At 32.7% G+C, this 26,361-nt stretch overlaps 2 protein-coding genes across 2 annotated transcripts; both read left to right on the top strand.

Moving 5' to 3' along the window:
* The first annotated feature begins 6,322 nt into the window (after positions 1–6,322).
* Positions 6,323–7,364, top strand: LOC120599932 (olfactory receptor 10A7). The gene has a single exon (XM_039859098.1). It carries the CDS (start codon positions 6,323–6,325, stop codon positions 7,271–7,273), a length of 951 nt encoding a protein of 316 aa, XP_039715032.1. The 3' UTR covers positions 7,274–7,364.
* Positions 7,365–24,511: 17,147 nt separating this feature from the next.
* Positions 24,512–25,506, top strand: LOC120599929 (olfactory receptor 6C4). Its single transcript, XM_039859095.1, has one exon. The coding sequence runs from the start codon at positions 24,512–24,514 to the stop codon at positions 25,451–25,453; it is 942 nt and encodes a 313-aa protein (XP_039715029.1). The 3' UTR covers positions 25,454–25,506.
* The last annotated feature ends 855 nt before the right edge of the window (positions 25,507–26,361 follow it).

Raw genomic sequence — 26,361 nt, 5'->3', positions numbered from 1 at the left:
GCAACAAAGATACTATGGTCAGAAGACAAAAATCTTCTTATATCTTAAAAGAGATGTACACTGTTCTCATAACATGGCTGTTCTGCATTAATTTCCAAAGCCTGTATGAAAAACCTCAAAGGTTCATGCAGTTTCCTATGATATTATTTTTTAAACAAATAGTCTAAATATTATTTTAACTCCCTCAAATGATGTGACTTTCAAAATATAACTTCCAGGTTATTAGACAGGAATAGTCAGGCTGTTAAAACGAGATATCCCTTGGTATTTTACACACCTTTAGTATTTATACACCACCTTTGGAAGAGTTTAATTTTTGTTCACCATTCTCAAAGAGCTTGATATCCTCTGGATTAATTCACATTTTTAAATTCTAAAACTGAAATCTACAGACCAAACCCTAGACAAAGCTTATGTTTTGTCTTTTTCATTAGCCACTAACAGCTTCTCTTGCTGACATGTCTTCATTCTTTAGTCCCTCAACAAGAATTTCATCAAGTGAGAATTATAAATAATATCATCTTTTTGATAGGGGAATCTGTGACTCTTTTATCCTTCGCACTTACTACTTAGCACAGTGCCTGCCACTTAGTAGGTGACCTAAAATATCTGTAGGAATCATTGATTTGTTTCCAGGCAAATTCAAAATTGTAGTAACATTATAAATTTTCAGCTAAAATGATTAGGATGAGCTACCCACAAGATGGCAGTAATATATAGTCAGTGAATGCATTGTACAATCTGACTTTAGGAATTGCTTGATAAAGAGTTAGACGACTCTAGGGAAACAATTGGGCACCTGCACACTGAGCTCTATTTTACTTGATTTTTTTTATGGGGGGAAGGGAGGATGTGATATTCATTTAGAAATAGGTAATGCAGAAATAACTTCACTGAAATTTTACCTCGCATTCGGAGATTTTCATGCCCTTGTTGCTGAGATCTTATAAAATTTTCATTTAAAATTTTTGAAAACAAAAGCCTGATACATGATTTAGTTGTGCACCATTTTCCCTTGATTTTTCTTCCCCAATGTTATGAATATTTCCTTTAGTATGATGCATAGTTATTTATTTGGTACAGGTATGAATTAAGATAAATGGAATATATTTTATGCCTTAACTTTTTCTGGAAACGATTAGAGATTTGCTTTACTTATTTTAAAGGTGTATGTATGTAATTGAAGATTAAAAAAAAATCTTAAACCGTAACATGATTCTAATTTAGTTTACTTCTAAAATAAGGATTAAAGAATTTTCTTTTCTTTCCCCCACTAATGTAGGAAGTTTCCCTTTTTCTTTCCCAGAGGGAAATAAAATTAGGAAGTAATGAAGTTGCCTATTTAGCTATGTGTTACTTTTCCTTCTCATGCATAGATTAACCTTAAACGCCTGGGGCCCTTAAAGCTTTTTGCTCCCCCAAAGATTTAATTAGAATTTTTTGGAATCATTTCCACAGTGCTAATTTATAACTTTTAAGTTTATGTATTTATAAGAGTTGGTTTTGCAACAAATATAATAAAGGGAGTGATTTTCATAGTTTTGTTAGCTCATTACAAAACAATTCAAAGAATCATGTTATTTCTCTATCTACTAGACCAAAATTGCCTTAGATTTTGTAATGGCCCGCTGAAATATGAAAGGGTTAAAGAATAATTAAAACCTGAAACTGGACAAAAGAAGTCTATAACTTAGGCCTAGTTTCTGGAACCCCTAATCACATTCTGTTAATCATGAAACTTGTAACAATGAGCTCATACGCTAACTGCCAATTTTAGCCTGTGTAACCCTGCTTGCTTGCGTGGCATGAAAAATAATCAATTGTATATAAGCTGAAAATTACTATTTGGCCATCGCCCATGGGAACACCGGCTATTGTCCATGGGAACATAGGCAATCACCCATAGGAACATAACATTCTAACACAAGCTTTCTGCTTCTGTACTTCCCGCTTGCACACCTGACCAGTGGGTTGACAGGTAGTGAATAGGAGAAAGATGGACCTTTGTGTTTAAGACAGAATGAGGAATGGGATTTGGGGCTTAAAAACCTTGTATCTTGGTATTTCGTGGCTGCTCCTTTGCAAGGACAGCCGCCGGCTAATAAACTGTCTCCTGGTTAAGAGCACTCAAGTTGGGTCTGGTTATTCTGGACACAACAATTTTCCAAGGATAAAATATTCCAAGGATTAAAAAAGAAAGAAAAATTGCTTACTCGTTTATGACATTAACCATGTTAGGTATTATAAGGTACTTCTTCCATGGAACAATATGTATCTTGGTACTGTTTACAATGTTCTCATAGTAAAACAAAACAATAGCCAAACTAAGGCATAAGGCAACAGCAAAATACATGTCAATTATCAGTTTAACTTGTGTTTAATATTTTAAAAACATTATTAGGAAAAATATCTTTTAAATATAATTTTAAAAATTAAAAATGAAATTCAAAATCATGCAAGTCTCAAAGACATGGCACAAATGTCTCTTATCGGTATTGGATAAAAATATATTTTACAAAAAATTCAAAAATCTTAAAGGGAAAATTAAAATCTATGTTCCTCACATAATTTTGACATATTAATAATTGTAATCCCAAAGGACTTGACCATGGTGCCAATAGACCCATTACAAAATATCTATTAAAAGAAATACATATTGAATTGTAGTCATTATGACTTAAAGAAAATATAGACAGTTCCATGAAAATTCTATATTTTCCCTTATGAAATAAAAACAGTGTTTAATTAATAGTAGTTCCTTCTAATGTCCCCGGGATCATTTCCCCAAGGTCAATCACACTTTTAAATGTTGTTACTAACTTATATCAACCATTTGGTGCCAAGGCAAAGCAGCTTAGTCTACCTAAGATATTTGCTTAATTCTAAAGATTTGAAATAATCGGCAGATCGGTTAACAATTTTTACAAAATAATGCTTATCTTTTCAAAAAATCATTAAATGTCTAATTAAAGAAGAATATGGGGTTTTATTTGGTAAGATATTTCTTTATGATTTTTCCTCAAGCTTTTTAATAACCTAGTTTTTCTCTGCATCTGTGTATATCAAAAACAATTTAAGAAAAATTAATATGGGAACTTGCTTAATTATAGAAAAAAGAACAACTTTATGCTTTATTAAAATAAAAGAAATAAAAAACAATGAGACCCTTCTGTCTAGAAAGCTATAGAATGCTGAAGAAAAGCATCAGGAAAACAATAGTTGTGATTTAAGAAATGCTGCAGATTAAAACCCTACAAAGTATTTTCAGTTCAGATATTGGGGTTATTTGCTTTCCAATTTTTACTAATTTATATCAAGGGTTATTAGAGTGCTGTTCCAGTTAGAAAAATTTAATGATGATCTTAGCTTCAGATTCTATTCCAAATACTGATGACATAATTGGATTAATCTATAATCATTTTTAAGAGAAACATACACTTGTGAGAAAGCTGGCCAAAATGAAAAGTATGGTCTATTTCCTCAGAAAAGGCTGAGCTTGTCTGCTTAATGAGAAGTGAAAAAAACTCTAGCTTCATTAGGGCATAGTCAACTAAATTAGTGGACTTAAGTAAATATCATTAAATTATCAAAATTCTATGCAACATATAAAATAGTAATTAGAACTATGTAGAAGTCATGCAACTCTGCCCATCCTGTAAATTTTTAAAAAGACATCAGTGTAAATCTGATAGTTATTGCAGCATCATGGCTGATGAATCTCCTTTTTTAGAGGATAAATGCAATGTAATCAGTTTTTTTAGGATATAGAAAGACCGAGAGGGATATTTGGTGATACATTTTGTGACTCCATAAAACTTGAGTTTTCTCAAAATTTATTGAATTAAATATGCCCAGCCAAGGTAGAAAATGTGCAACACTAACAAAAAATTAACAAAAAATTAAGAAACTGAAATTTTCTCAGATAGCCTTATTTATATTTCACATTGGACATCGTGGTTGGTAGTACAGACTTTAATCACTTGAAAAAGGACAAGTCGCTGCTTTCTGCCACATCAGTATCAGAACTCTGAGAGGCAGGGTTGGTTGAGGCATTGAAGGGATACACTAAAGTTTATCAGCCTACAATAAGTTCTCTGTACCTTTATCAATTCTTAAATTCTTTTTTTATCAAGGCAAATGATGGAGTATTTTTAGAGCCATACATTTAAAATTATTGCGAAATGCTGGTGAGCATGATAATGCATGTGAAGTTTTTATAAGTTTTGTTAAATATATTAGAAATAATGTTGCTATTACTGTTGATGAGAATGGTATTGAAACAGTTTTGCAATTATGGTGAGGGAGTCACAATCTATAAAACATCTGTTACTTAATATTCTGAGTTTTATAGTGACATGACAGCCTATGATCACCAGAGTTTCTTTCCTTATGCTATTAAAGACACTGGTTTGAGAACTTCCGGTAAACAAAATAAACAGGTGAGACATAACCAAAGTATGTATCTTTAGAATAGAAATAAATCACGGGCCACTTGTTTCCAAATGGATCTATAGGTTGTGAGGTTTTAGTTCCTTATTTTTAGAGGGGAAATCTATTTTAAATCTAATTTGGACTATAAAATAATGTGAAGCTTTGATTCTTGGATTTGAATTTGAAAAATGTATTATAAAATAATTATTCAATATTCCTCACCCTAACATTTTAAAAATAAGAGACATCATTCATCTCAGCTCCACTGTAGCATTATGAATAATTTTTTTCCAACATAGGTTTCTATGATTGTTAATGTTTGCTAATAAGACTGTACAGAAAATATTTGTATAAGTCTACTTTTGGTAGAGTAAAATAATTTACTCTAAATAAGATGTAGTGTTTGAATTCATAATGGTTGAATTTGTACTTTTATGATGAGATTTTTGTGGACACACAATAGTAAGTGACAAGCTTCCATTTCTGATCATGCAAGTTGGAAGATGATTGACTCTGTTGAGAGTTTAGCTGAAATGGCATCCATTTATGTAGCCAAGTGTCCTGCAGGGGCCATAAACTGACATTAAGTCCTCCCTTGTGTGCATACCCGAGATAACAGGCTGCAGAGTCAAAAGTGAATGTTAAGTTACTGATATGACTCCCACAACTGCTTTTGTGATAAACAGTCTCTCCACCTCCCAGGGTCTTCCTCTCGTGCACCCCTTAGATTAAATCTCTGCAGTGCATACCAAACCTTGCTCTTTTTGGTTTGAATTGATCAACCCAGCTTTAGCCAGGGAACCCCAAAGTACTCCATCTTCAGACCTTAATAAAGGCGTGTGCCCAAGGTTTTTTCCTGCTCTCTTCTGCCTGTACTCTGCCTTGACTTCCCCGTGTGACCCCTTGAGGTGTGCCTTATAGCTCCTCCTGGACCTGTGAGTGATAAACTTCACTATTTCACTGTTTCTTGTGGTCTTTTGTTGAACCAACGCTCACCATTTTACACCCCAGGCTCCACTTAATAAATGTTAATTTAATGAAGTCACAACATAGTAGTAAGCAGAACTGTTTTGATGGATAGGAATTGAGATGACCGTTGGAAGGGGGAGTTTTTTTTGCAAGTCATATTTATTCAAAAAAAATTTTTTTTTTTTTACGCCTAACTCAAATGATGTGACTATACGAATACCAAGAAGTGGGGTCCTGGTGAAGTCAAATTATGGTTCAAGAGATGGTATCAAAAAATCATATAAATTAGCAGTCCTCTGAAGACAAAAACACCAAAATCATAGTATATGTTATGTTTATTTGTTTGTTTATATTTATTTACTGTTTCATATAAACATAAACGTGTGCACGTATATATATGTATATATGTATGCATGTAGTAGATGATTGTGGAAAATACACCCCACATTTAAACATTTAATTTATATAGTTAAACATTGGAAAAGTCAAACTAGCCCAAATTTATCTTTTTGCACCCCAGATTTATTTTATATATAATAATAATATAAAATAAATAATTTAGTATAACTTAAAATAATATAATAAAATTAGCAGATTATTCTGTTTTATTTTCAATCTAAACTCTTTCTACTTCATCCTGAAAAATAGCATGCCTCTGAAGAATATGAGCTGCAGACTATGACCACTGCTGAGAGAACTGCACCTAGGTGATGAGCAATTAGTAGGATTCATGCAAAATATTGCTTTTCCTTTGATTTTCTCTTATTGTAAACATTCCTTCTGCTTCAGAGAGACAGAACGGTAAGCTGACTGAAAGCAGAGATGCATTTATGGATTTTATTGATATTTTTTGAGATATCTATATTTTAAGAATATCTTTGATGTACATACATTGATTCTTAGAGAGAAACAAGTCTAAAATATGATTTGTGAAAATCACACCAGAGTCACTGAATTTATTCTTCTTGGTTTTACAAACAGCCCTGAGATGCAAGTTTCCCTTTTTATTTTGTTCCTGGTCATCTACACAGTCACTTTGTTGGGCAACTTCCTTATTGTCACGGTTACCAGTGTGGATCCTGTTCTTCAAACGCCCATGTACTTTTTCCTTCGAAACCTATCACTTCTTGAAGTCTGTTTCACTTTAGTCATGGTGCCGAAGATGCTGGTAGATCTAGTGTCCCCAAGGAAAATGATCTCTTTTGTAGGCTGTGGTACCCAGATGTACTTCTTCTTCTTCTTTGGCAGCTCTGAATGTTTCCTCCTCTCCATGATGGCTTATGATCGCTTCGTGGCTATCTGTGACCCTCTTCGTTATTCAGTCATAATGAATAGGTCTTTATGCTTGTGGATGGCTGTGGGCTCTTGGATGTCTGGTGTTCCTGTCTCTATGCTACAGACAGCTTGGATGATGGCCCTTCCTTTCTGTGGACCAAACGCTGTAGACCACTTTTTTTGTGATGGTCCCCCAGTGTTGAAACTAGTCACTCAGGATACAACCATGTATGAAATGCAAGCACTTGCTTCCACATTACTATTTATTATGTTTCCCTTTTCCTTAATTTTGGTTTCCTACACCCGCATTATCGCAACCATCCTGAGGATGCCCTCTGCTACTGGTCGCCAGAAGGCATTCTCCACTTGTTCATCACATCTCATTGTGGTATCCCTTTTCTATGGAACAGCCAGCTTGACGTACCTACGGCCCAAATCCAGCCAGTCCCCTGAGAGCAAGAAGCTAGTGTCATTGTCCTACACTGTCATTACTCCTATGTTAAACCCCATCATCTATAGCCTAAGGAACAACGAAGTGAAGGGGGCAGTGAAGAGGACATTCACTCGAAAAGTCTTGCAGAAGTTAGATGTGTTTTGAGTTCTATCATCTAGTGTGTTTCTAAACAAAGTAGGGGCCACAGAACCCACAAACAAAAGCTTAAAAGCTCTTATTTTGTCGGTGTCACTGTGATGGTTGGATCTCAGTGTTCGGTCTGAGTCCCAGCAAGAAACAGGGACAACTGAGAAAATCTTTATCAGAGGACTCCTTCCACATTGGGAGGCAGAGTTAAATCATTGTCACACAGCTCAGATAATGGCAATCCCATATCTCTTGACCTGAAGGGGCAAGGAGAAGTTTAATGTGAAACCTGGTGAATGCTAAAACTATAAGAAAAAGCCACCCACCAGGAACTCTGTTCTGTAGTACAGGAAGGCAGTCAGTCAGGCCTTGTTCTGCTCTCTTAAATCCAGTGGTTCCTGTGCTTGATTGAGCTAAATCTGAGATAGAAGGCAAGAATGTCCATTAATGCAGTACATAAAAGACGGCCTTCTGGGGCACAGTTCAGGAATGAAAAAGTTATGGAGGGTACATAAAAATATCTTGCAGAAACCACTATATATATTCTCCAGCTAATATGATGCAAAGATTAGTCATGTAATGTGTTTTAAGTGACTTCTAAAAGATGTATTGAGAAGTGGAGATTTGTAATTGCCAACAATTCATAGTGCGAATTCTTTGTATGATTGCTGGTTTAAATGAGGTTATTTAATAAAATTACCTTAGTATCAATGTTTAGTGACAGGAATCTAGACTTTGATCATTGGCTAAATCAGCTATTAATTTTTATTAATCAACTATTACTTCTTAGAATTTAAACAGTAAACATTTGCTTGACACAATAGTACAAGCAAAAGAGTAATAATAATAACCATCATGGTTTATTGAGGCACTGCCTTTAAAAAATGCCTTTGCAACAACTTAAGACATAGATCCTATTGTACATTTATTTTTCATAAAATGCAAATTAGGATCTAAAATTTGAGTAACTTGACAAGGCAAAGAGTTATTGACAGGTGGCCACAAGAATTTGAATCCAGACCCTTACGAATTTGAAATCCAATATGTTAATCTCCTAAAAATATCTAGTCATATTTTTGTCATACTGAAGCACCACTTTCATGGGAGTTTGGTCTTTAAGGCCTTAAAGTGCCTTAAAACAACAGAGAAGGCAAAATTAGACTGAATCAAGTTTAATTTTGGAAAATCTTATTTTCACTAGCATAAGGATACTTTGGCTTTGAATATGCAACTTATATATAATGATATCTGTTACTCCAAGTCTTCATTAGCCAGTGTTTGTCACACTGGACAGATTGCTCTTTAGTTAGTAACTACCCTCCATCATTCTTTGTCAATTTTCAGGAACATTTTATAATAATCACCAATTTGCAACTGGTAATGTCTATTTTAATTCAATTATGACTCCCTGAGGTTTGTATCCACTGAGTGTAATGGGAGTTTGGAATGGAAAATATCAGTTCCTTTGAATCTTTCTCCTTATAATGGCCTTTTTTTTTTTTTAATCCTAACTCAGATATTTTAAAATTAATGTTACTAAGTTCAGAGGTCATCTGTTAAGACTCTGTTGCAATGGGTAGACATGAGATGGTAAAATAAATTTAGTAGTGCTAAACACAATTTGCATGCGTTTAATAAATTAGCATAGTAAAACATAGAATGGAATAAAATAAGCAATATATGAAGAGAACTCGGGGAGCATCTGATACATAGTAAACACTATCTGTGTGTTTGATAGTATTATTAGAATGACAGAAAATATAGAATGGATCCCGTATGTTAACTGGTATGTTTTAGTTATATTATGTTCTGATTGAAATGCAAAATTAATTTCTTCCTGTAAGATGCAAACAAAAAATGTTTATAAGTCATTCACTTATTGCATATCTTGTGTGATTTATATTGCATAGCTTTTTGCAGGGAGTTTATAATATAATTACTATGTTTCAAATAGTTTTATTAAAATTGATGTAAGTCACAGAACCACCAGGTCTTCATAGAGACTTAAAAAAAAAAATCAGCCTCAATTTACAAGTTAAATTTTTCTTTAAAGTGACAAAAGCTAATTAATAGAGTCATTATTAAGTTCAGAGTGATGAGTGAGAGGATTGATTTGATGAGTTATTCCCCTAAACAAGCGATAACATTTTCATCATTAACAGTAATTCCAGTGCTTTCTTTGGGCAAATATTTTCATCATCGTTTTTATGGTGATATGAGTGACTTTTTGGTTTTAGTGAAACAACGTTTTGCAAGGAGTCCTTGTTAAGTTTACAGTTCTATAGATTACTTCCCTGTATTTGCCCCCGTATTGTTATTTATAAGCAATTCTGGAAATATCTCCTCCAAATGTCCTTAAGTTTGAGTGTCAGAGGATGTTCTCAAAGGCCAAACCTAGTATGTCTAAAAGAGGAATTGGCTAGACTATTTACATATCAATCCTGTCACATATATGGAAACTGAGATAAAAAAAGCAATCAATGTAGTTAATCGTTTGTTGTAGCTTAAAAAATCTATCTTTGGTTTATTTCACTCAGTGTCACTCAAGTCAAATTAGTGAATGTAATCAAATATATAGCGTTGCTTTATATTTATATCTTAACATGCAGTAAATAAAACTGCCCTAAAGGAGTTTTAAATTTACTTTAGAACACAAAACTTAAGAATGATTAGTAAAAATACAATTACATAATGGAGTGATAAAGCGAAATTCTCAGTTGCCAATATCAGTGGTGCAAAATGCAAATACATGCACATTTAGAAATTCTTATTATAAATTAATAAATTAGCATAGTAAAACATAGAATGGAATAAAATAAGCAATATATGAAAAGAGATCTGGGAGCATCTGATGCATAGTAAACACTATCTGTGTGTTTGATAGAATTATTATTAGAATGACAGAAAATATAGAATGGATCCCTTATTACAAATTAATATTGATAATGATTGCTGTGGATTTTAAGGTAGAGAGAGAATAAAATTTACATAAAATGATGATTCACTGTGGAATTAAATCCACAGACTTGAATTCAGAATCCAGTACTCAGTAACAATTTATCCTCTATGAACCATCATTTCTGCACAGGTTTGTGGCAGAGTCATGTGAGTTTTCATCGTGCTATTACAATTAAATATATTCAGAAGGAGGAAACTGATTATTTACTGACCGCTTAGCCTCATTTTATGCATCTTAGAGGAAGACATGAACCATTTCCCATGGAGAAGATGTGAAGGCTAGACATATTTTACTAGACTCTCTTACACCTAGTTTGTGGGCATATAATCTAAATTCAGCTAGTCAGATTTTGAATTGCGATTTAACAATGCAAAGAAATGGGAACAATGGGGATTCACATGAGGCCAGTGTCTTCGAGTGTCCAGGGGCAAGGGAGACTGCAGTGGCAGTGGTGGTTCTGTGTCCAGTACATGGTTAAGCAATGGCATTAGGGTTTTAGTTGTGGCCACGGTGGTGTGTTTACACAGCTGATTCTGGAGTATTAATTTGGATTTTTACTGTGGTTCTGACTTCTAGGTATTCTTGCATTTCCCTTCCCATTTTATATGTGGTGTGCTTCTCAGTCTCTTCAGTATTTTTCCTGTGTAAATCATCAAGAGTCAGTTTCAGGATTTTTTTTTTTCCAGTGAAGAATTCTAATGGATAAAAATCAAATCAGGAAACAAATGTCATTTGACTGAATTTATTTGTCAGTTCTATTATAATGATTCATACGGAAGCCTTATAGAAGGTATTTTCTAAATCGAGAGGCAAAAATTTTTACATATACATGTATATATGGAATATATTCTTATATAGAGGCAGAAACCCCTCTTCATCATAAATTAGATGTGAATAACCTGTGTGTGTTTCGGGGGTGCATCTGGAGGGATATAGAAACAATTTTTAAAAGGGACTTTGGATGTAGCCTCAAAAACTTTAATGGCATTTTTTATTTTCAGATTATTTGGATGTATTTTCTTTATCTACAGCCATTGACAAATTTGTGGAAAAAAATGTCTGCTAGAAAAAAAATATGATAATTTGTTCAATCAACTTTGTTAATCTCAATATGAACAAAAATCATGTATGAAAAAAACAAAACCAACATGGTAAAAAACACTAATCTTAGTTTTTAAAAACCCAATCTTGGTTTTTAAAAATGCATACACATCAACAAATATTTGAAAAGAGAACCAAGAATACTTAATGGAGAAAAGATAGTCTTCAATAAATGGTGCTGGGAGAATTGGATATTCACACGTAACAGAATAAAACAAGAATTTTGTCTTACACAACTCACAAAAATTGACTCGAAATGGATAAAAGACTTAAATGGAAGGTCTGAGACCATAAGACTCCTAGAAGTAAACAGGAAAAAACTTCTTGACATGGGTCTTTGCAGTGATTTTTGACTAAGAACTTAAAATGAAAAGAACAAAATAAAAAGTAAACAAATGGGACTCCATCAAACTAAAAAGCTTTTACACAGCAAAAGAAACAGTCAACAAAATGAAAAGGCAACCTATGGAATGAGAGAAAGTATTTACAAATTATATATCTGATGAGGTCAATATCCAAAATATATAAAGAACTGCTTTAACTCAGTAGCAAATAATAATAGTAATAATAATAAATAATAATAAAAATTCAATTAAAAATGGGCAAAGGACCTGAATAGACATTTTTCCAAAGATATTCAAATGACTACAGCTACATGAAAATTTGCTCAATATTACGAATCATTAGGGGAATGCAAATCAAAACCACAATGAGATATAACCTCACACGTGTTAGGAGCTGTCATCAAAAAGACAAGAGATAATATCTCATGCCTATTAGGATGGCTGTCATTAAAAAGACAAGAGGTATATGCATTTCCCTAACTTTATATATCAAAATAAGTCAGATGGAAAAAGTCAAGAATCATACGATTTCACTCACATGCAGGATATAAAACGGAAAGCAATAAATAAGATGAAAAAAATCTCATAGACATAGTCAAGAGTATGGTGGTTATCAGAGAGAAAGGGGGATGGGGAGAGGTAGAAAAAGGTAAAGAAAGTCAAGTATATGACTTGACGTTGGGTGGTGAACACACAATGCAATATATAGATGATGTGTTCAGAATTTTACACTTTAAAACTATATAATTTTATTAACCAATGTCACCCCAATAAATTTAATTTAAAAAGACAAGAGATAACAAATACTGGTGTGGATGTGAAGAAAAGGGAACTTTTTGCACTGTTGGTGGGAATGTAAGTTGGTATAACCACTATGGAAAACAGTATAAAGGATATTCGAAAAATTAAAAATAGAACCACCATATTATCCAGTAATTTCAATTCTGAGTATATATCCAAAGGAAACGAAATCACCATGTTGAAGAGATGTCTTCACCACCACGTTCATTGCAGCATTATTTACAATAAACAAGACACATAAACAACCCAAATGTACACGACAGATGAATGGATAAGGAAAAAGTAGTATATGTACATATGATGGAATACTATTCAGCCATGAAAAAGAGGGAAATCCTGCCATTTGTGATAACCTGGATGGACTTTGAGAACATTATACTCAGTGAAATAAGTCAGACAGAGAAAGACAAAGACCAGGGGATCTTGTATGTAGAACCTAAAAAAAAAAAACCCGTAGAAAAAGAGATCAGATTTGTGGTTGCCAGAGGTAGGGGATATGGGTTGGGGAATTGGAGCAAGGTGGTCAAAAAGTACAGCCTTCTAGTTGTAGGATAATGAAGTCCTAGGGATGCAGTGCACAGCACCGTGGCTACAGTTAATGCTGCTGTGCAGTATATCTGAAAGTTGCTAAGAGAGTATGTTCTAAAAGTTTTCACCACAAGGAAAAAATGTTTTTGTTTTTGTAATCATGTGGTGATGGATGTTATCTAAACTTGTGGGTAATCGTTTCACAATATATGTATGCCAACACATTATATTGTACACCTTAAACTTATGCACTGTTATATGTCAATTATATTTCAATAAAACTGGAAGAAAAATAAAATTAGTGAATTCTGAAAATAAAATTAAATTAAAAATCTACATGCTATTTCTCATTCTTTCAGTAATTATCTTGATGACTTTGGTGAAGATAAAAGCTATTTGGGACTTTGATCATCTATAAAGGAGAAGATTCTAAAATTACGATACAAAAATTTGACAATAAGTCACAATGTGTGTACTATAATGGCAAACTAATTGAGAGATGGGTTAGGAGTTTTCATTGACAGATTTGCAAAACAAGTTTAAATGTAAGTTTAAAAAAAGCAATCCTTGGGTTTCGCAAGGGAACACAGATATGGAGGGCAAAAAGGAAGTGAAGGAAGCTTAATTTTCATGGTAATGGGCATTTCCACTTTTTCCTACATACTTGTTTATAGATTGAGATTTTATGTATTTCATGAATTTATAAGCTTATGTCTCTAATGATAATCAGAACATTTGATTTGTCTGTTAAGCAATTATATGTATATCTACACACATATTTATAAATGGGCCATTTACAGATGTAATCAGTTTAAGAAAAGGTTATACTAGGTTAGGGTGGGCCCTAAATTTTATGGTTAAGGATCATTATATTAGGAGAGAGGGATTTAGATATTCAGAGTTACATAGACCCATGGGAAGACAGCCATGTGAAAACGGAGGCAAAAGCTAGAGTGATGCAGTAGCAAGCCAAGAATACCAAGATTGTTGGCAACCACAAGAAGCTAGGAGAAAGGCATGGGACAGATTTTTCCTCAAAGCCTTTAGAATGAATCAGTCCTGCTGACAACTTGGTTTTGGACTTTTGGCCTCCTGAACTGTAAGAGAGTGTTCTGTCATTTTAAGCGACCCAGTATGTGCCAATTTGGTATGGCAACCCTAGAATGCTAATACGGTCTACAGCTTCGAAAGTGATTAGGGGATTCCTTATGAGATGTGTGGTAGACAGAAAAAATACATGTCCTTTGCAATGTAACTCTGCAGCTGCACTCAGCAGGAAAATGTCTGTTTCCCATCCTTTCAATCTCGTCTAGACTCTTGACTTCTTTTTGCAAAGAGAACGTGACAGAAGGAATGTTGTTCAGTTTAGAGGGTAAAAATCAAGAAACCAACAATATATCCGCTCTTTCTTTCTTGTACCCTTGTGATTCCTGTGAGAACAAGCCAAGGCAAGCCTGCTGGAAGAAGAGAGATCTGTTAAAGCAAGCTGTCATCCCAGCTGAGGCCATTCTAGACTGGTTTACAGTCCATTCACATCAACAGAATTGCCTACCGGACGCATAGACTTGCGAGCAATAATACATGCTTGTTGTTTTAAGACAGGAAGTTTAGGGGAGCTTTGTTATGTAGAAATGGCAAATGATAAAAGACGCATAACGAGTTCCTGATAATGATATTAAGAAACACATCTGTCAGATCTATCTTTGACTTTTTAACTGAAATCGTTCCCGCTATGAAGCACAGTGCAGAAAACTGTAAATGTTAATGATGTATTGTAACAGAGCCAATTTCTTGAACTTGCCTTTCTTATTACTCGCTTGATTTATTGAAATCTCCCTACCTTCATCTGTCTGGCTTTCTGAATATTAACTTCATCCTCAAGCTTCCAATATTTTTTCTATCTTTTAGTTGGACTCTTTTACATGGCTTGCCTTCTTAGATTTCCACTTACTTTCTGGATCAGAATACTGCATTGATCCCAGCATGAATTACAGCTGCAGTTAGGAAACAGTTCTAACAACCCCATTAGCCATCAGATAGCCCTACTCTCAGGATAGTCCCTATATATTACCTTTTAGAAAATGAAACACTAATCTACCCACTGAAGTTTATAATAAAGAAGTAATTAAGAATATAAGTAACATTTGCTACATGCTATATTTAAAAACTGTAGAAAAAGAAAAAAATGGTAATACCCTAATGTTGGATATTTGTGGAAAATATGCAAAGAAAATACCAGAATAGCTTTATGCTCGTAATGCTTAATTGGAGAAATTAGATTTGGCAGTTGCTAAAAATAGGCCTTCTATCCTATGTCTTTTTGAATAACATTTACCTGTACAGTTGCAAAGCTGATAAATCCTTCCCTAGTGAACTTATCCACTGTATGAGAGCAGATTCAGAGGGGAATAATATTGGAACTTAATACATATATAGCATTGACTATATGCCGATCTCTGTTCTAAAGCTTATTCTTCATGGTAAACTGTGAGGTAGGTGCTAATATGATCTCCACTTTACAGATGAGGAAACTGAAGCACAGAGATGTTAGAGAGGTTATTGTCATTTTTTTATTCATTTCCTACTGCAAATTCATTTATCAGTCACTTCCTCAACCCACTTTTATCCCTTACCCTTAACACTTTATCTTTTGTCATGAATGATGTCATGTTTTCTTAGTTTAGTTCATTTGCTAAAAAACCATAATGCTAGCTGGTAAAAAAAAAAAAAGTTGATGTTTCCTCCCATCTTTTTACATTTATATGGTATGAAAGCTATCCTGAGAAATATCTTGTATTGAGAGTGCGCACATCATGTTTAGAGGCCTGGATATTCACTAATTTACCTCCAGGTGTGTTAAAATGTTCAAAGTTAACTATAGGCAAAAAAGATTTGAAATGTGTATTTATGATATAGTATAGAAGAATCTGGATGCCAGCTAACATATTAGAAATGGTATGTGGGTAACGGCATTTTGTTGTTGTTGAATTAATATAGTTTAGCAGAGTACAAATTCTTACAATTTTTTATGATTAAAATTTTAAAGGCAAATGAGTTAGCTGAGTGACCATGAGCAACTTGACCACCCAGGGTCTTGATTATTTTCATCTACAAAATGAGGGTAACAATAGCGATCTCTTGGGGTTGTTGTGAGAATTAAGTCAGATAATGTGTAGGAAAACGTAATGCAATGATGGCAAAGGGTAGGTCCTCAAAAATTGTTGGTTCTGAACCTTGCCATTGAGATAGACAGATCTTATCTTTTTCTTTGCTGGGTAATCAGAGTGGATTTCTCCTCAGACAGGATGTAAAAATTGTATCAGCATGTGCTCCTCTAGGCAGTGGCTGCAATCCTGTGACTCCCCACTTCATCTGACATTTCAGCATCCTGTGTCTTCTAATGCCCTTGGAGCATAGTCCTGGGCTCTGGTGGAGGGACAGCAGCTTGGGTGGTGCCAGAGACATACAGGGAAAGACTGAGTTGTGTGGCTTCAGGGCGAGGGCTGGAGGGACAGCCACCATTTTCCCTTTGTTAAGCCCTTCTCCTATGCAGCCTGCGAGCGAGGGCCATCTTGCCAGTGTTGAGCCCTCCCGCAACAGGGCCGAATCTGAATCTGCATTGGCCTGGTGAGATTGGCTAGTTCTATCCTGGTGACTCCCTCAGTGGGGTGGTTTTTAAGCAAGGTAATTACAACATTAAAATCAGAGAAATGGAGATGATAGGTATTACACAACACAGTCTTGATTTAGAGAGATCTGTTAGGATAATCTTGTAGCACAGCTAGTGTATGATGTTAAAACTATTTCTGTGCCAAGGGAGAAAAAGAAAATTTAAAAAAAGGAATGGAAATCACAAAGGAGATATTCGATAATTCATTGTCTTTATGCGATAAAAGAGAGAGCAAGTATATTCAGAGGCAAGGAAAGTGGAATCAGTTACAAAAAATTAAAGCCTTCTATATAGGGATTTAGAGGATGGAGAGTGGGAAGCAGTCGAAAGAACAGCATATATGATGAGGCTTATGATCATGTAATTTTGTATATATCAATTATTTTATAAAAGCTATCATACTCCTTTGTGTATATATATATATATATATATGCTTATGACTTTTCTTTAAATATACATCAGTGTGAATGTAGGTAATGTAAACTCATGAGTGCAGGATTTGTTTTCCCTTTTAGTTTACATGTCTATTACTGTGTTCATGAATTGGAAGACTCGATATTGCTATGATGTCACGTCTACAAAAAAATGTTTTAGAGATTCATTGCAATTCTATCAAAATCCCGACACGTTTTTTTTTCTTCCAGAAATTAGAAAGAAATGGAAATTCAAAGAATGTGATACCAAAACAATTTTGAAAAACAGGAATGAGATTGGAGAGCTTACACTATCTGTTTTCAAGACATAGAGATTCAGTAATGAAAACAGGAAAGTATTGTTATATAGATCAGTGAAACTGATAGAGTCCAGAAAGAGACACACACAGACAGGTCAATGATTTTCAAATAAGTGTCAAACAATTAAATAGAGAAAGGAATATCAAATTATTATTTCAACAAAAGGTGGAACAATTTCTGTTCATATACAAAATAATAAACCTTTATTCTTACCTCACATGTTTTACAAAAATTGACTTGAAATGGATAATAGATTTAAATATAAGGGTTAAAACTATGAAATTCCTGGAAGAAAACAGAATATTTCTCTTCTGGAGAAAGAAACGAGTGATATTTCTTTGGCAAAGATTTCTTTACACAAATAAAGCATGAAAAAAATTTATGAACCAATGATTTGGATTTATAAAAAGCCTTATCCCTCAAAAACTCTGTAATGAAAATGAAAAGGTAAGCCAAAGACTGAAGAAGATTGTTGTAAAATAGATTATGGATTTTTTCCTAATATATATGAAGATCTTTTACAGCTCAATAAGAAGACAAACAACTCAATATAAATGGACAGAAGATTTAAACAGACACCTCACCAAAGAACATACATATATCCATAATAAATAAGCACATGAAAGATTCTTGACATTTGTAGTTATTAGGAAAATTAAAATTAAAATAATATTTAGATGCCATTGCAAACTTAATAGAATGACTAAAATTAAAATGATTGACCATACCAAATGTTAGTATGGATGTGGAAAAATAGAACTCTAATAGATAGCCGTAGAGAATACAAAATGTTATGACCACTTTGGAACCAGTTTAGCAGTTTCTTTAAAAAGCTAAAGATCCACCTATCATTCACCCCAGCCATTCCACTGTTAGGCATTTGCACAAGTAAATGAAAGCATCTGATTACACACAGACTTGTGAAAAATATTCATAGTGGTTTTATTTGTAATAGCCCAACTGGAAATGCCCAAATGTACATCTAAGAAAAGGCTAAACTAATTGCGGTATATTCATAAAATGGGATAATACTCAAAAATAAAAAAGGAATGAACAGTTAAACAATATGATGAATGTCAAAATAATTATGACGTGTGAAATAAACTAGACTAAAATATATGATTCCATTTATATAAAATTCCAGAAAATATACAATAATTTATAGTTATAAAAATAACAGTTTTGTGGGAATGGGGCAGGATTACCAAGGGACATGAGGAAATTTTAGGATTGAATAGATATGTTTATTATCTTGATTGTGGTGAAGTTTTCAGGTGTATAACATGTCAAACTCATAAAATTGTATATTTTAAAAATGAGAAATTTATTATAAATCAATTATGGCTCAAAACAATGTCTAATTTAGAAATTTAATTTGCTTTAAATAAACCCTCAACAAATTGTTATTGAGCAAAAGTATCATGCTATATGATTTTCTTGCAATGAATATATATGTGTATGTGTGTGTGTATATATATACATATATATATATAAAGAACCAGGTAGTGCCAAGAACTTCCATCATCATATAGAGATGTTAGTAAATATTTCTCATATAAGGCATTACAAGGAGTATGGGTTGTTGAGGTAGAATTTCAAACAACAAAGTGATTCAATGAAAGGGATGTTCGAGAAATGTTTGGCAGGATGCATATGGCATACATAAAGAAAGAGCAAAGAAAATATAGGGAGATAAGTTATCATTAGAGTAATTCACTTGTGATTTCACAGTCCTAGATTAAGTGCCAAAGAAGTCATGTGAGGAGAAAATATATCAAAAGAGGAAATCATGGTATTTCCATATATATGAATCAAGGGAAGTTTGAGTGAAATCATCCTGTTTCCCTGAGAAAATATTGGAATCATTAACATTAATATTTGTGTGAGACTGTGGTGTTAGGCAAGCAGTTTGTGTATCTAGAAGAAGTTCAAATTACATACAATATTTTTACACATTTCTATTTTGTATGTAGAAGCTTTTTATTGGTTATAATCATTTTGAGGTATACTATATTTAATGTTATGTATATATTTGTTTACATATGTATACATTTTATATTTTATATAAGATATAATGTATATATGTATTTATATACACATAAAACTGAATATTTATACATTATACAGTTCATTTCTTTTTACATATTTACTTTCTAGAGTGTTCATTTGATAGATCTGATGATTTTTTAAACATAAGTTTGGTTGGATACATTTCTCATCAATAAATTGAATTTATACTGAGGCTTTGCACATGTATATTGGAGATTAGAAGGATCACCTATATGTAATTTTATAGTAATAACTTAAAAATAGGATCTAGTTAACAGGAAAATAATTATAAAGAAGATATTTTATTTAACTATAATCCTGATATTCCATTTAATTTTTCTTGCATTTACATTGCTTCTAAAAATGACTAACAGTTCTGTTTGTGATTTTTGCATGTGTGTCCACATGATTTAATCAGAAATATTAACCAGTGTTTTTTCAGGAAGAGATTTCAAATTTCCTTTAATGTTATCCCTTGAATCGGAAATGTGACAGTACAGTGAAATGTATTTCCTTAACAGAATTCTTAGGAGGGCCAGTCAGGTCACTATATTTGAAACACTTGATAAAAATCCAATATTTATTTAGAGTTTGCTCAAATTGTTTTTGATTTGTCTTCTTCTGTAGTGAAGTATCTTTGGGTTACTTTGGAGAAAAGGAATAGTTCATTCAAAGACTTGATCTCTTATAAAAGATTAAGGCAACATGCCATGTTGTGACAGCTCAAGCTTAGAGAAAATTGATATCAAATAAGATTCAAATTAAAAACAAGATTTAATTAATATATATTTATAAGATTCCAAATATGCGCTAGTTACTTTCCTAAATCTTAGAGATTCCGCATTCGATAAAGTTCTTCCCTTAAAGGAGCTTACAATTTAGTGAGGATGATAGATAGACAATAAACATATAAGCAAATAAAGAAATAATATAATTTAGGAGTGATACGAACTTTAAAGAAATCTAGGTATAAAATATCAAGTAAGTCAAGGTATTAATAATTGAGCAGTGGCTATCTTGGATAGTATGATTTTGAGGCATGTCCAATTCTGAGATCTGAATGACATGAGGGAGCCAGTCATGATGTCTGGAGAAAAAGCATTACAGAAGAGGGAACAGCAAGTGCAGAGTCTTTGAGATACCCAATCACATAGAACAGATAAATTCTAAGAGCAATAGACTGGTAAAAAAGGCTTGGTAGAGAATCGCAACCTGATGATATACTTTATTTTCTTTTTCTTAACCGATTTGTGATTCATCTTTGTTGAGATAGAAAGCCAGACATTTCTGGACAATTTGAAGGAGACAAATTTTGATGGCCCAGGGACCATTTCCCAATGGGCTCTAAACTTTTAAGTCTCCAATTCAGCTATAAAAGGAGCTGATTTGGAACTGAAGCAGAACTGATTCACCTGTTTGAGGAAAGACACGGTTGGTGACAGCTGCATTTAACTATCGAGGTATAGTCTCCTTGTTGTTTTGTTTGCCTCCCAATTCATAACTGCACACACATTCTTTTTAATAAAATTTTGATTGATTTAAACAAACAGATAAAAATTCAAAACATAACATTTTAGCATATATACATATTTTCAGGCAGAAAATATTACAGCATACTCACTGAATTAGAGTCTAAAGTGGTAAAATTAATCAAATCATAATTTTTCTGTTTTCCACTGTGCCCATCCCTACTTCTGACAAGTTCAATTTTCTTAATTTTCCTCCTAAATGTAATCTAGAACAATGCTTCATAAACTAATAGATATTTATTAAAGCTCCGGAGTCCACCCCAGAAGGAGACAGAGGCTAAACATAAGAGTTACATATTATTCATTATGGAGATGATTTTACTTTGGGAGAATAGATTCATAACTAAAGTTATTCAGGATAGATTAGTAAGGAAATCTTATATATGTTTTTTAATTAGTTTCCTAGCAGTAAATCTTTGAAGACAATATATTTTTGGCTAAATAAATCTTGTTCGAATCAAATATTTATTATTTAATCATATATACATATTAACAAATATATATTCTTTTTCTAAGAATAGCACTAATCTATAATAAAAGATTATCATCTACTGTGCTGAAATAAATAGGTTTGTATAAATTTTTCTTATATGAAACTATCATTTTGTTCATCTTTAATAGATGTTGAGATCACTTATTAATATAAAATGTTTTTGCTCTCATTTCGAACCCTCATTCATTTGGTAAAGTGTTTCAACTATGTGGAAATTATTTACAAAGTTTTTGTTTTGTCAAAAAATTACTATTTCAATAATGGAAATATCAGAATATCGATGTTTCTTAGTGAATGCAATTGTTTGGTTAATTACTGTCTAAGAATTTTAAGCCTTAATATCTGGAATCTCAAACTAGAAGATTCACACTGATATCTGACACACTAGTTATTTTTATGTGAAACAGAATATCACTGCCAGTTGTTCAGATCCCTAAGATTTAATTCAACTAGCCATGGCAATATTACAATTTAATAAACTATTTTGTCATAGTGAAAGAACTGTCTTCATATTTCTTTGACTATAAAATATTTTTATAAAATTTATTATTTGTGCTTTTTAAAAAATTTCCCCCACTCATTTATCTGTACTCATTCTAAAGTAGTTAAGATAATATATCCAGACACAGATAGCCATAATTTCAATTAACACTTAAATTTACATTATCAGTGCATTAATCTAATTATTCATTAACATTATAGAATTTTAATATAACACTGTATAATTGTATAGCATATTATAACTTTTAGTTATTTATATTATAACTTTTAAATATGTGAATATAGAGGTAAAGTAGTCCCCCTTATCTGCTGTTTTGCTTTGTGCAGTTTGTTGCCCACAGTCAACAGTGATCTGAAAATATTAAATGGAAATTTCCATAAATAAAAAATAAAGTTTTAAATTGCTCACCATTCTGAAGAGTGTGATAAAATCTCATGCTCTCCTGCTCTATCCCATCCAGGATGTGAATCATCCCTTGTCCAGCATATCCACACTATATAACATTACTTAGCAGCCATCTTGTTTATAGATCTGTTGTCACCAGTATCAAAGCTCTTGTGTTCAAGTAACCCTTATTTTACTTAGTAATGGCCCTAAAGCTCAAGGGTAGGAATCCTGGCAGTGTGGATATGCCAAAGAGTAAAGGTAATTTTCCTATATATGCCTATATAGGAAAAAACATAGTATTATATAGGATTTGGTACTGTATCCTCAGTTTCAGGCATTTACTGGGGTCTTGGAACATAACCTCTATGCTTAAGGGGAAACCACCATATTACAAAAAGAGAAAATTTTCTATAAAAGTGAAAATTGGTTAAAGTAATAATATTAGGAACCCTTAAAATTTCTAGATATAATTCTGCTAGATAATAAAACTTTCTAATTTGGCAAAATTGTCTTTATCTGTATTAAATATTCTTGATATTTATATCTTGATAAGGATATAAGATGTGTGACTATTGCTAACTTATTCCATGTTATAATATGAAAATATGCCAACATATGTAGTGAAACATTGTTAAAATGAAAAAAATTTTGTAATTTTTTGAGCAGAAAAAGCATTCTCTTAGTACTATATCTTCCTGTCTGATGATGGAACTATTAAAAGAAAATTCTGAGGAACTATGCATAAAGAACTGGAGTTTTTATTTGCATAAGAATTTTATGGCATTCAATAAAATATAGCTGTGGATCTAAAGAAAAGTCGAAAATATATTTTTCATTGAAATTTTTATCTAATCTATGATTTTCTGGCCTTGTATAAGAGATATAAAGGAATAAGAGCCTATTCCTGTGGACAATTTATTTATGTTAAAGATAGACAGATAAGATATACATACTTGATATAACTAAAAATAATTTGACTTTATGACTCAGTGTTATGGTAAATTTTTATAAAGAAGAAGAGAATTGTTGATTGGTATTGTTAGATAAAATTGTATGGAGAGCTGAGCTTGAATCGACTTTTTAAGAAACTGTAGTATGTTGATGTGCAGTACTTGTGTGCAGGAAGAAAGCATAATCAGTGAGATAATTTTGATTTAATATTTAACCAAGAGCTGACTATCTAAATATCTATATCAAACAGTGATGCACTTATTAAGCCTTTGTCATAACCCAGGAACTGTAAGTAATATGAATTCCAAGCACTTTATTAAGAATTAAGAGAAAAATCTATCCAGGCTGTGAGCTTCGGTAGATGTACAGAATTATTATTCAAAATTAGAAAGTTGAAATAAGCAAAAATGCAAAATGGCCAAAAGAAGAAAATAGCCAACTTGAATTTTATTCCTATACTTCATATCTTGGATTATATTTTCTTTGTTGGCTATTAATTGAGAGTTAAAAGGCTATTTTAAGAAATCTCAAATAAAACCTACTCTCTAAATTTGCTTTAGATTTGTCTATGCACATGTGACGGCATCCAATAACAGGAAAATCAGAATAGAAATAATAAGAAGGAAAATATAAACAAGTGGGAAGATGGTGAGAAATAAATATTGGTACAATTTGAGAAAATAATTGAAAATATCCCTAAGAAACAGGACCTTTATTCATAAAGTAAAATAGGGATTTTTTTTCTTTAAAAGATACGTAGTTTTCATTTTTTAAACAATTTTATTAAATTTATTGAGGTGACATTGGTTAATAGAATTATTTGTTTCAAGCGTATAATTCTATAATATATCATCTGTATATTGCATTGTGTGTTCACCACCCAAAGTCAAATCTTCTGTTACCATGTATTTGACCCCCTTTACCCTTTTCTACCCTTCCCCCAGCCCCCTTTCCGTCTGGTAACCATCACACCATTGTCTCTGACTATAAGTTTTCGTTTATTTGTCTTGTTCATTTGTTGCTTTCAGATATGTCATTTTTAGAAATAAGGAGTAGAGAAAGATTCAGAGTTTAAAATTTTGCTTCTTTTTTTTTTACTTCTATTTTATATTTCAATTAAAATCTGGAAACTTGTTTTATTCCAATTATTATTATTACTATTATTATTATTATTATTATTATTTTCTATCTTAATTTGTCTGAAGTTAATGATGGGAAACCAGACATCAGTGATACAGTTCATTCTTCTGGGATTGACAGATGACACAGAGCTTCAAGCTGTGCTTTTCCTTTTTCTGCTGCTAACTTATGTCTTAAGTGTCATGGGAAACTTGACTATCATCATTCTGACCCTGCTGGATTATCGCCTTCAGACTCCTATGTACTTCTTCCTCCGGAATTTCTCCATTTTGGAAATATCTTTTACCTCTGTCTTTGTTCCCAAAATGCTAGTCAATATTGGAACTGGAGACAAGACTATCTCTTTTGCTGGTTGTTTCACTCAGTATTTTTTTGCTATCTTCCTGGGAGCAACCGAATTTTACCTCTTAGCTGCTATGTCTTATGATCGCTACGTTGCCATTTGCAAACCACTACGTTACACAACTATAATGAGCGGGAGAGTCTGCATTCAACTTGTCCTATGTTCCTGGTTTTCTGGTTTTTTAGTTGTCATTGTGCCGCATATAATGACCCTCCAGCTGCCTTTCTGCGCATCCAACGTCATCAATCATTATTGCTGTGACTATACTGTACTGTTGCATTTATCCTGTTCAGACACACGAGTGATAGAACTGATCGAGTTTGTCCTTGCTGTGGTTACCCTCATCTTCACCTTGATGCTAGTGATTCTTTCCTATACATACATCATCAGAACAATTCTGAGAATCCCCTCTGTTCAACAAAGAAAAAAAGCTTTTTCAACATGTTCTTCTCACATGATTGTGGTCTCACTTTCTTATGGAAGCTGTATCTTTATGTATATAAATCCCTCTGTAAAAGATGCAGCAACTTTTAATAAGGGAGTGGCTGTTTTAAATACCTCAGTTGCCCCTCTGTTGAACCCTTTCATCTATACCCTAAGGAACAAACAAGTGAAAATAGCGTTCAAAGATATGGTCACCAAGATAGCAGTTTTTTTAAAAAAGTGAAACTACCAGAGGTTCATTATTAAAATAAATAATAAATGTTTGGAAGACCGTAGATGTACATTATTGTAATTTAAAAATATTTTCTATATGATATCACTAATATTCCTGTATTAACATTGAAACAGTGAAACTTATTAATTAGGTTGATTTTATCATCACTTTATTATTCTTAAAAATGTACAGATCTGTGTGTGTGTGTGTGTGTGTGTGTGCGTGCACTCTAACACTTCCATGCTGTTTTTCATGCATTTGTACCTCACTTATAAAGAAAAGATTTTAGCGGATGTCAGGATTGGCAATTTGACTTCTAAAGTCTGCTTTTTACTAATGAACTGTTGTTTTCATCAATTGCCATATGGTTTTAATCTCTATACTTATAACTGGAAAATTAAATACATACACTGAAGAAATTTATTTTAACTTGTTAATAATAGCTTAAACAATATATAGTGAATTGTTATAAAGTTGATTATTTTCAAATTATAATATTGAGATTTAAACTTAGACTTTCCACACAATGATCATTTAATGAGAACCTAGGCATACTCAGTGTTTGAGGAAAGTAAGTTCTAAAGAAGAGAATATCAATATGTTCATTGATGGTAAAATGCTTAATGATGATGTATACACAAATCCATGAAAAAGGTAAAGAGATGATTCAAATTTAAGCTAATTAGAAACACGTTCTCACAGCAAATTTCCTATATTTAGTGTTATGCTTAGTCATTGAACTGGTTCTCATTTGCAAGAATATGAAATAAAACTATATTAACATTATCCATGGTGTTAATGACTTTATAGCCTTAAAGCATATACCTTCTAAATTCATGTTAATCTTTAAATGTTTATAATCTGATATCCTTAGGCAGAATCTCCATCACAAGTAAAAGCTGACATTTTCTGAACTT

Source organism: Pteropus medius, unplaced genomic scaffold (genome assembly GCF_902729225.1).
Source record: "Pteropus medius unplaced genomic scaffold, Ma_sr-lr_union100, whole genome shotgun sequence".
NCBI lineage: Eukaryota > Metazoa > Chordata > Mammalia > Chiroptera > Pteropodidae > Pteropus > Pteropus medius.
This window is presented reverse-complemented; position numbering and strand designations above follow the sequence as displayed.

Coding starts and splice junctions, on each gene's coding strand:
- LOC120599932 (XM_039859098.1), top strand. CDS start 6,323: ATGATTTGTGAAAATCACACCAGAGTCACTGAATTTATTCTTCTTGGT.
- LOC120599929 (XM_039859095.1), top strand. CDS start 24,512: ATGATGGGAAACCAGACATCAGTGATACAGTTCATTCTTCTGGGATTG.